Source organism: Notamacropus eugenii, chromosome 7 (genome assembly GCF_028372415.1).
Source record: "Notamacropus eugenii isolate mMacEug1 chromosome 7, mMacEug1.pri_v2, whole genome shotgun sequence".
Taxonomy (NCBI): Eukaryota; Metazoa; Chordata; class Mammalia; order Diprotodontia; family Macropodidae; genus Notamacropus; species Notamacropus eugenii.
The window spans coordinates 59,907,911-59,920,135 of NC_092878.1; the positions used below are offsets into that span (position 1 = coordinate 59,907,911).

At 40.5% G+C, this 12,225-nt stretch overlaps 1 protein-coding gene across 2 annotated transcripts in view; it reads left to right on the forward strand.

The window, feature by feature from the left end:
- The window catches only part of ESRRB (estrogen related receptor beta), a 238,909-nt gene extending 226,954 nt beyond the window's left edge, over positions 1-11,955 (forward strand). For both annotated transcript variants that reach the window (XM_072622958.1, XM_072622959.1), the window contains exons 6-7: positions 2,562-2,831; positions 11,555-11,955. In XM_072622958.1, the coding sequence (XP_072479059.1) occupies positions 2,562-2,831; positions 11,555-11,799 (515 nt within the window). In that variant the 3' untranslated portion in view covers positions 11,800-11,955. The remainder of the gene's footprint in view (positions 1-2,561; positions 2,832-11,554) is intronic.
- Positions 11,956-12,225: the final 270 nt, after the last annotated feature.

The window sequence follows — 12,225 nt, forward strand, 5'->3', positions numbered from 1 at the left end:
AGAAATGCTGACTATTATTATTATTAAGAGATGGGGCAGAGGAGAGGCAGGAGTTGGCAGGAGAAACAGCATGGATAATCCAATGTTTTATGAAATCTTTTGACCCTAGACTTTCTCTTCCTAATTTTAGCTCATTAAGGTTAATATTCAAAGGAGTCTGTATCCTCTGAGCACATAGCAACTGAAAGGAATCTCAAATCATGGGGATGAGGGGCTGAGGGTAGCAATCTAGCAATCTCTGGGTCTTGGGAGAAACTAACCTGAGATTTAGCCTGGTTAATAGACTGATGATGCATGGAATCATAGAATTATAAAATAAGATAATCAAGCCAAACTGAAAATATTGTATCCATTGTACACACTCAGACATAGAATCATAGACTTTCAAATGCTGAAAGGGACTTTAGTGGTAATCTGCTCCCACCTGGTCATCTTCTAAATAAGAAACCGAGACCTTGAGAAATGAAATGGCTTACCAAGGTCATATAACAAGGGTGTGGCAAAGTCAGGACAATTCAGTTCAATTCAACCAATAGTTCTTGTAACCATGTGCCGAAAGACTGCCTCAGCCAAACTAGACCAAAACTCAGCTCTCCTTTATTCCTAGTTTAGAGTAGCACTAAGTAGATAGATGGTGTAGTAGATAGACCACCAGATCTGGAATCAGGAAAATTCATATTCAGGAGTTCAAATCTAGTCTCAGACACTTATTAGGTGTGTGACTCTGAGCAAGACATTTAACTCTGTTGGCCTTAGTTTCCTCATCTGTAAAATGAGAAAAATAATAGAACCTACCTCATAGGATTGATGTGAGGAGAAACTTACATAATATTTGTGAAGTGCTTCGCAAACAGTAAAATGGTATGTACATGTTATTATCATTATTTACATACGAATGGAATAAATTCAAAATAAACACAAAATAGTCTGGAAAGAAAGCTTATGGAGAATGGATTAGAGAAAGGAGAGGTTTGAGGCAGGGAGAAAAATTATGACTCTATTGAAATGAATCAGAAAAAAGGTGATGACAACCTGGACTAGAATAGTAAGTATGAGTGGAGAGAAGAGGATGGATGGGAGAGATGTTGTGAGGGTAAAATTGACAAGACTTGACAACTGGTTGGACGCAGTAGGAGGGGTGAAGGAGACGGAAGAATCTAGCATGGCATCAAGGTTTCAAGCCTGCGTGACTGGCAGAATGGTGGCACCATTAACAGAAATCTAGGAAGAAGGTAGGGTTTTTTTGAGGTATATTTTTTTGAGGAAAGGAGGGTTTGGTTTTAAGAGAATTTTCAGCTGCCAGTCTAAATACCCCTCAGTATTATATGAATGTTTTGAAAGGAATAAAAACAGATGTACAATTTCTTCATAAAACCAGATCTAGATCATAGATATAGAGTAGAAGGGAGCATCTTATCCAAGCCCTTTCATTTTACGGATGAGGGAAACTGAGACCTAGGGAGGTTAAGTAACTTGCCTACAGTCACACAGTAAGTGACAGGAAGTATTTGAAGTCAGATTCCATGGTTGAAAGTTCTATACTTTTCCTCCTGCATCATGCTATTCATCCAACACAAATGAAATTCCACAGAAAAGCCTAAGAACTGAGTCAGACCAAAAGATCTAGGCACTGCCTCAGTGCCTTCAGACAAGTCTGGAAGTGAAGGCTGTCCACAGGAAGGAACAAGTCACAGGAAGAAGCAGTGTTGTCATTTAAAACCTCCAACTCTGTCAGTTGTATGCCCTCTACTCAATATAGTCACAAGATGCTAGACAATCATATGCTACATGCAACTGTTCTTCCAGTAGTGATGTAACATCATCAGTAGGAGCTGGGTTTAGGAATAGGGTAAAGATGGGTCTTAGACCAAAGGATTTTGAGCTAGAAGAGACCCTTAAAGTCATTTAGTCCAGTCTCTTCATTAAATAGTATAAAGAAATGGAGTCCAAACAAGGTTGATTTGCCCAAGGTTAATAAGTACAAAGAAAGGATTTGAACCTGTAGGCTATTTGACTGTAAATCCAGTGTATTTGCTACATCATGCTGCCTCTTAATACTTAATCCCCCATTTTACAGTTGGGGAAACTGAAGAGGCTAAGTGGCCAAAGGCCACTAAGTGGCAGAGGTGACATTTAAACTTGGGTTTCCTTAATCATACAGATTCATTCAAAATCTTGGAGGTGGAAGGGGTCTCAATGACCCTCTCACCCAGTCAGTATCCAAACAAGAATCTCTTCTAAAACATAACTAATGAGGAAGGACCTTCCTCTCAAGTCAGTCCTTTCAACTTTTGCATAGCTCTAACTTTTCGAAAATTTTCCCTTTGAATCAAGTCTAATGGGCAATTTCTGCCCATCTATCACTCCTGATTTTGCCCTGCATCCAGTACCACTGAGTTTCAAACCACAAGAAGCTGTTTGGTAACTGGCTGACACCACCCTCCTCTTTACCTTCTTAGAAAAGCATTGACTACATTAGAGACCAGGGGGCAAATGCTTTTCTCCCTTACCTTAATTTGACCAGGCTCTTGTGTTTTGGCTTTCTTACTCTTCTAAACCAGGGTTCTCAAACCTCTCCCTGGGAGACCAGATGAGCCTGCTGCAGAGTGCCTGGATGGAGATCCTCATCCTGGGCATTGTGTACCGCTCCTTACCTTATGATGACAAATTGGTGTACGCCGAGGACTACATCATGGATGAGGAGCACTCCCGCCTTACGGGACTGCTAGAACTCTACTTGGCCATCCTGCAGTTGGTGCGCAGGTACAAGAAGCTCAAGGTAGAGAAGGAAGAGTTTGTGACCCTCAAGGCCCTCGCCCTCGCCAACTCAGGTAATGGTCCAGGCTACATTTGCAAAAGCCAGGGAGTCCCTTGGGGTAGGGGAAACTGGAAGAGATGGGCAACAGTATCAGTTTAGTGTCTAGAGTAGAGCTCTTGGGTCCTAGAATCCTGAGTTCCTGTCAGCTCTAGGCTATCAACAATGACTGAAGTCAAGAGAAAAGGAGAAGAAGGAGTTAACCAGCAAGGGCTATAGAGACATAATGGTAGGATATGGTCAACTTTCTATGATCTCAACTAAGGGGGAGGGATTAAAAAAAATAATTATTATAGCTCCTTGATGTAGGATTTGACAATTTACAAAGTACCTTTCTCCCAACAACTCTGTGAGGCAGATATAATGAGCATTATTATTATTAACCTCATTTTACATATGAGGAAAACAAGGCTTTGGAAGACGAAATTATTTATCCCATGGTCACATAGCTAGTAAGAGGCAGAGCCTAGACTGGAACTCAGACCTTCTGGCACTTAGTTCAGAAAACGCTATCCATATTACACTAATGCATGATAACTTTTTGATGGGTGGTAGATTTAACATCCTAATTATTTTGCTTAGTGTAGCATTAAAACAACTTTACATTTCATTTCCTGAGAATACTCAAGCAGAAAGCTAGACAATGGAAAGTGGGAAGAGGAATGATATAGCCGCCATGAGGGTACAGGGTGTTGTGGGCAAGTCAACTTGCAATTAAAAAGACACAGATCACTTCATCTGAGTCAAAAGGGAGTCTCAGGGCACATCTCCTCTAACTCCCACCTGGCCAGAGTGCCCTTCTACAATATCCTCTCTGACCTCTTTGAAACTTCTAATACCTTTGACCCAACCTTACTCCTTGATCAACTCTATCCTCCTGACTTCTATGATACTGCCTCTTTCTGCTTTGCTTACCTATCTAAATACTCTTTTTGGTCTCTTTTCATTTCTTAGCTTATCATCAGGTTTTTTTTTCTTATTTCCAACAAGAAGGTTTTTTTTTTCTTCCCATCATTCAGTTCCATGACTTTTCTTGAGGGCCCTGAATTACAAAGAACCTTACTCCAGAGATGACTCAGTATACCTTTGGACAGTTGTCATTCTTACCTTCTATTTCACAAATATCTGCTGCTATCATAGACACATTAAGGGTCTGACTTTAGCGGGAAGAAACAAATCAGGTGGAAAATGACCTCTTCCAACAGAAATGGCCTTCAGATTGTACCTTAACTCCAGATTGGATTCAGATGTGTCTTTTCTACTCACTCCTTTGTGACATGTGCACATATAGCTAGGATACAAGGTAGAGTGTGATTAATTTCCAGAAGAGCTTTAAACTTTGTGTAGTGCTCTGTACATAGTTATGTACTTAATAGCTGAATGAATGAATAAAGAAATGAAAGGGCAATGGAGGAGGCTTAAAGTGTTATTCATGTTATGTAATCTCCATGGGCCCTCACTGTTGAATGGCAATTGTGTCATTATTCTGTACTTGGTTTCCTCTTTTACGATCCCTAAAGTAGCTTCTACAGATGTCTTTCTTCAAGCCCCCTGCATATTACATAGTCCCCTCTCTTTAGATGTCAGATGTCCTTATCAACTACTTTACTGAGAAAGTCAAAGTCATCTATCTTGGATTCTTTTGTCTCCCCTAATCGATAGCTCAGTGGATAGAGTGATGGGTCTAGAGTCAGAAAGAGTGGAGTTCAAATACAACTGTGTGATCCTAGGCACTTAATTTTTGTCTGTAAATTTAATTTACAGTTTCCTCTACTGTAAAAATGCAGATACTAATAGCGCTTACCTCCTAGGGTTTTTGTGAGGCTCAGATGAGACAATATTTGTAGCATAGTGCCAAACATATAGTAGGCACTTAATAAACGCATGTTCCCTTCCCTTTCCCAATCCCATTTCCTTCTTTGAGGAAGAGGCGACCCTTCTTTTTGTCAGTTATTGCTACTTTGATCTTATCTTTTCACTCTCTTCTGGGACCTTTATCAGCAATTATCCCATCCCATCCTGTATCATCTTCAGTATTTCTCTTTCTGCTCTTTCCTTACTTCCTGTGAGTATCCTTGGCTCTTCTCCCACCCTTCCTTAACCTTGTCATTTCTTTCACAGCCATGGTACTAGAAAGAGCTGTCTACTCTTACCAACTCTAATTCTTCACTATTTACTCATTTCACCTCTTATAATTAGCGTTCTATTCTGAAACTGGTCTCTTCAAGGTCACTGATGATGTTTTAATCACCAGGGCCAAAACCCCTTTTCTTAGTACCCATCATCCCTTGACCTTTGCAACTTTGGATACCACTGACCAAACAATACTCCTTAATCAACTCTGTCCTCTTGATTTCAATGATACTGCCCCCTTCTGCTTCACTTGCCTATCTAACCACTCTTTTGAGTCTCCTCACTTCTTATCAATTTCTTCTTCCCTTAGTCTGGCTGGCTTTAAACTTCTTTTCTTACTCTGTCTTCTTGCCTGTAGTGATTTCATCAACTTTGATGAGTTCAGTTATCATCTCTGCACAAATGACTTTCACATTTATACCTACAGCCCTAATTTTTTCTTTTGTATTCAAACCCAGTATTGCCAACTGCCTATACACACACACACACACACACACACACACACATATATATATATATATATATATATCCATTTGCATATTCCAACAGCATCTTAAACATGCCCCCATGTAATTTATCAACTTCCCCCTTAAACCTACTCCTAAATTTCTGTTGATGGTACAACCACCATCCCAGTCACCTAGGATCAAATAAAATAATACTTGTGAAATGCTTGGCGCAACACTTGGTATCTAGCAGGTGCTTAATAAATGCTTGTTTCCATCCGTTACCTCCCTTCTCCTCCTCTCCCCTTTTCTCTTCCTTTTCCTCAGAGTCATCTTTTACCCTTTGTTCTCCCTCGCTGCCTCAGCCAAACAGTGGCCAAGTTTTGTTAACTCTATTTCCACAATATTCTTAATACCTATACCCCTTTCTTCTCTCCCATGGCCTTTACCCTAGTTCAGCCCTCATTATCTCCTGACTAGACTATTTTAATAGCTTTCTAACTCATCTGCCTACCTCCAGTCTCTCGCCTCAACCATGCATCTTTTATATTGGCCACTGCCCAAGTAATCTTCATAAGACAAAGGTCTATCACCCCCTTGCTCAAAATCCTTCAGTGATTCCCTATTGCCTTTAGAATAAAATAGTCAGTCAACAAGCATTTATTAACTGCCTGATGTATCAGGCAAAGAGGTAAGCACTGGACACTGTGCGTGATGTTTAAGACTCTCCATGGTATGGCTCCAGCTTAAATTTCCAACTTCATCCCACATTATTCTTCTGCATGAACTCTACTTACCGGTCAAACTGAACAACTAACTGTTCTCTGAACTTGTCATTCCATCTCTGACTATGCAGTTATGAAAGCTGTCTCCCATGTCTTTAATGCACTCCCTTCCCATCTCAGCCATTATGAGACCTTATCTTCCTTCAAGACTCATCTCAGGTGTCTGCTTCTTATGAAGCCTTCCTCCTCCTCAGTTGTTACTTCTATTTTCCTCTCAAATTACCTTGTATTTCCTTTTCTATGGATATGTTGCACCCCTAGTTGTCACTTCTCTTTTCCTCCTCAAATTACCTATTTCCATAGATCTCTTTCTCTCCCCCCCGCCACACACACACAATCTCCATCTCTCTCTAATAGAGTATAATCTTGAGTGTAGCTCCCTACAGTTTTTTGCCTTTGTATCCCCTAACGTAGCGCCTTGCACACAGTCAGCTTTTAATGAATATTTGATTGAATTGAAAATGCTGATGGGAGAAGGGAGAAGGGAGTCATAAGTTTTAGCTTTTGGTGGATGGGGGTAGAAAGGGAAACCGGAGAAGGCTTCATAGCTGCAGTGATGTTACGGCTGGGCTATGTCTTAAAAGGTTGGTAGGATTTCAACACGTATTTATGGGTCAGGAGGACATTTCAGGTGGTGAATTAGAATTGGCAAAGGCATATGTTAGAGAATGGGTATGTTCAAAGGATGATGTGTATTCAGTATTCAGGATGATCCTCTTTTTCTGTTCTACTGCGTATATGGAAATGACCATTTTATTTGGTGTTTATTAAGTTCAAAATAAAAACACATTAAAAAAGAAAAGAAAAGAAGGATAAAAACAATGAGTGGCCAATCTGCCTGTTACTTAGGGTATATGTGGAAGAGAGTGAGAAATAGAGTTGGGAAGGCAGATTGGGGCTGAATTATAAAGGGTCTTAAATTTGGATTTTTGCAAAGGGAGCCATCAGAAAGGGAGTGGTGTGATTAAAACTCTGCTTTAGGAAAATGAATCTAGCCACAGTATATTTGGGGCATGAAGGGACGAGAAGCAAAATTACAGATCAGGACAAACTATTGAACAGGTAATGAGGGCCTTCACTACTAGGGGAAGTAGCAGTAGAAAAGAATGGGGGAAATATTATGGTGTTAGAAGTAACAGGGCAATACTGACCATTAATGCCCTCTTCATTTCGCTTGTTTCTTGGAGGTATTGGGGGCTTGTTTCTTTAGGAGCTGAGATGCAGGTAGAGGAGAGCGCTGGGTTCCATGATGGCTATTGTGGCCAAGGATCCCCTGGGAACTATTCTGGCCTCTGTTCGCCCTGCGCCTCTGCAGTCCCAAAGTTCCCTGACAGCAGTAAAAATTCATAGTCATTGATTTTGTAATTAACAGTTTATCAATGCCATCAATACAGACTTGCTGATGGATTGCAAAGAAATTAATCCTGCAAAGTTTTTTTTTTTTTGAAGACAGCTGCCAATTTCATTCTCTTTATGAGGGTGGGAGGAGTGGGTGAGGATGGGGAAAAGAAAGGTAGACAGCAGTTGGGAATCCAGGGGATGAGACAGTGGTTCTGTGAGGTCACTTGCTGGCACTCTTCCAAATAGCCTCTGGTCAGGTGCAATGGAGGTCTCTTTATAACCTGCCAAGAGAAGAAGAATGGAAAGATGTACTTGATCTAACGTGTGACAAAGATTGACCTTCACCAAAATTACCTCTGACCTACACTTTTCTAGCAAGGACAATGGGGCCAGTAACCCTCAACCTAGAAAATGGCACTGTTACCAGGTCAGATAAATCATAGATTCTGCCACCCCTGAGGAAAACAAGACGAGTCTAACGATACAAGGCTATCATGTGATTCTCCTATTCAATTCCTCCTCCCCACAAAGTCAGAGGCAGAAGTTTAGGCTAATAATAGACTTCTGGATCAGAAAGAAGTCTTAGTAAGTCATGCAGAATCACACAGAACCTCAGTGTAGGAAAGGACTCCCAGAGGCTATCTAGCTTAACTCATACCTGAAAAAAAATGATTCTGTTTCTCTCTACAACATACCTGATCAATGGTCATCCAGCCTTTGCTTAAAAAGTTTCAAGCAATGGGGGTAAGAGGAGGGGAGGAAGACCCACTACTTCCAGAGGCAGCTCATTCCTCCAGTTCCTAGAAGGTCTTTCTTTCCACCAAACCTAAATCTTCCTCCCTGCATAACCCATTGTTAAAGGCCAGATCTAACCCCTCTTCCGCACAACTTCCAATACTTGAAGACAGAGGTCATGTAACATTTCAATCTTTTCTTCTCCAGAATAAATATTCCCAGTTCTTAACTGATCTCCTTTGTCATGCATTCAAGGCACTTTATCATCCCATCTGCCTTCCTCTGAACATGGTCCAGTTCATTGAATCTTTGGCCATATTTGTGTTTCAATTTACCCGGAAATTGTTTCTTATTTTTTCTTTCTTAGAAAGCTCCAAGTGGGGGGAGGGAGAATTCATTTGGTTTTCCTTTCCCTTCCCTTGGCTTATTCTAATAATTTAACTTCAACAAGTTCCAATGTTATATTTTCTAGTCCACGTGTGCCCTTGGGTGGGGGTAAGAAGATGGAGATGTTGGGATATTCATTCATTCAGTTATTCAATAAGTATTAATTAGGCACCCACTACATGGAAAACCCTATACTCAATGCAGTGGAGAATACAGAGATAAACAAGATACAGTCTCCCTCCTAAGAAATTGACCATCTAGTGAATTTTTGAAGGGCAGAAACCTAGGATGTTAGTTTCACAAGATTATTTCATTTCCTCAGAAACTAAAGCATATATTTTGAAAATATACATGTTTCCAGCACAATTCTTCATACCACAGCATGAGATTTTGAACAGTTATGAATTTTAAAAATGGAAATTTTTACATTTCAAAAAGAAAAGCTCAAATACTCTTGCCTGTATCTTTCGACTTCCTTAACTAAAAATGTTTTCCCTTCTCTACCTCTTGTACCTCTGCAGACCTAAGCCTGAGGGGGTCTCTAGAGAACACTAGCACAAGCATGTTGTAAAGCAAATTGAAGGCTCCATAGGGTCAAGGAAGGAGAAACAACATGTTAATGAGCTGTCCCACCAGTACTGGGCTATCAGTGTTTCCTTCCTCCAAGGTTCAGCTCAGCCCATGGGCCAGGCTGTCCAGGTAGCACCACCCTACCCCACAGGTTTCTCTGCCATAATAGTATTTGTAAAGTACTTAGTGCACTGCCGAGCACATAATAAATATTATGCTTAATAAATGTTTGTTTCCTTCTTTCCTTCCACAAGCCCAGATAATCCAAAACACCCAAGAATTCCAACACCAGCTACAGCTGGCTTTGATCAATATTTTATGAGATATTTTGGCAACAGACTTTGCCTGCCTCATTTTGTCTTGCCAGGCTGTTCTACTCCCTGATGGGTGACGTCACAGAGTGTCACTTTGATTCTAATTTTCTTCACCTCCTGTACCATATCTGATATGAGTGTGTATATGCGGATAGATAGATGCACATGTACATATAGCTATATGTAATATGTCTGCATATATTGATATATATTTTATATCTACATGCTGTTTCTTCTCATAGAATGTAAGAACCTTGAGGGAGCTTACGTTTCATTATTTCATTTTTGTCTTCATATTCCTAGACCATTGAACCGTGCCTTACACATAGTAGGCATTTGATAAATGTTTGCTGATCGACTGAAGTGCTAATGAACTCCCAAGCATGTATTCTGATGTGTTATAGTAATCATATTATTGCATATTTATATGTAATATGATACATATTTATAACACAATACATAGTATATTAAAATGTATATTATTATAATATATGATACAATATAATATAGAATAAAATTTGTTATGTATTGTATTATATTATAATTATATGTAACATAATTATAATATATTATGATATATTTTATATATACAAAACATTTTTATAGAATACATGTTCAGGAATTCATTAGCACCTCAATCAATTATAATAATAATAGCTAGCATTTATACAGTACTTCAAAGCTGACAAAAGACTTTATAAATATCTCATTTTATCATAACAGCTCTGGGAGGTGGGTGTGATCATTATCCCCATCTTGCAGATGAGGAAACTGAGGCAGATAGGGGTTAAGTGGCTCATGCAGGTTCATACAACTAGCTTCTTAGGCTGGATTTGACCTTAGCTGTTCCTGACTCCAGATCCAGAGCTCTATCCACGGCACCACCTAGCTGCCTCAGAAGGTACGAGATATAGTGGCAAAGGGTAGAGAGAAGCAAAATCAGTGTCATTCACAAAGCATATACAAAACAGGAGAGAAACCAGGCACAAGCCAAATGAACAGGCACTCATTAATTTCCTACGATATGCAAAGAACTCTAACAGGAACTGGAGATACAAAAACAAACCTCCCCAAAGTCCTTAAACTCTGAGAGTTTGCCTCCATTCCATGAAAGGGACACAGAGGTGTCAAATGTCAGTTCTACTTGTGCCTTAATGATTAATGAGTGATTAACTCTGGTGGTGGAAGACAAAGGGAATGAAGGTACAGTTGTCCCTTCCACATTGCAGGGTTTAGGGGCGGGCATGGTGCCCTTACAGTCTGAAAAATCTGAATAAAATTTTTTGTTCCTCCCTTCATACCAGAGAAGAAGTCTAAACTCTAATGGTATTAAAAGATAAAATATGTTGATATTATAGAACACTAGATACTTATTTTACGTATTTCTGAATTTCTAATGGTTCTTCTGTCATCAGCTGTCCTTTACATGTCATCTGCAGCTTTCGCAAAACTCCTCAAAAATGTCCATTTAATTCTTATGCCATGATATAGTGAAACTATGATGGGGAAAGTTGCAATGTGGAAGGGTTAACTATAACTGGAGCTGAACCTGTATGTGTAGCTAAGGGAATTCCATAGCCTCATGCTCAGAGGAATAGGGCTTAATAAAGAAATAGGGTGGTATAATAAGAAGATAATTGAATTAGGCATCAGGCAGCTTAGAGCCTGGTGCCCGATATAGCATAAACTAGCTGTGTGACCTTGGCCAAGTAATTTCCACTCTCTACAAGACCTCAGCTATCTCATCTATAAAAGAAAGAGCTTAGAATAAGTGACCTCCAAGGAATGTCTCTTCCAACTCAAATATCCTACATTTCTAAGATTCCTTCAGGCCCAAATATCTTACTTGATATCCCCTAATATAATATTAGGGATAACTGAGTAATATAATATTTGATATCCCTCAGATTTTTTTCAGTTCAAAGATCCTATGGTTCTAATATTTATTTGCAGGGGTGGGGGGGAATTTTTTTTCCCTTCCATTAGTCACCTCCATCTTGCTCCCTGACTTTTCTTCAACCTTCACAGATTCCATGCACATAGAAGATATGGAGGCCGTGCAGAAGCTTCAAGACCTGCTCCATGAGGCCCTTCAGGACTACGAGCTGAGCCAGCGTCACGAGGAGCCTCGAAGGGCAGGCAAGCTGCTGCTGACCTTGCCCCTGCTGCGGCAGACCGCAGCCAAGGCCGTCCAACACTTCTACAGCATCAAACTGCAGGGCAAGGTGCCCATGCACAAACTCTTCCTAGAAATGCTGGAGGCAAAGGTCTGACGGCCTTGGCGCCCTCTCCTAGCAAATACACAGACTCCAGCCCACAGACAGACGTGGGGAGGGAGGGAAAAATCAATCCCGTGGCCACTGGCTTTTACCTTCCAATCATTTATTATGGCTAAGAGCAAAACCGGAAGAAGTCATTTACCATCTGTCCATCTGTCTGTATGCAGAATCACATGTACAATGGGGAGTGGGGATGGGAGGGTGGGAGGGGGAGGGCTAGGGTGGAGGAGGGGTTCTTTGGTTCGTTTGTGATCTGGATTTTTTTTCTTTTTGGTTGTGCTTCTTACTTCTTGGTGGGCAGCAGCCCTGAGGCCCCTGTCATGGTCAATTCCTGGGAGGAGACAGGTGATCCCTAGAGGAAGCATTGAAGCTGGCACCCCCCAATCAGAAAGTAGCATGTACACTGCCCAGTTCCTACCC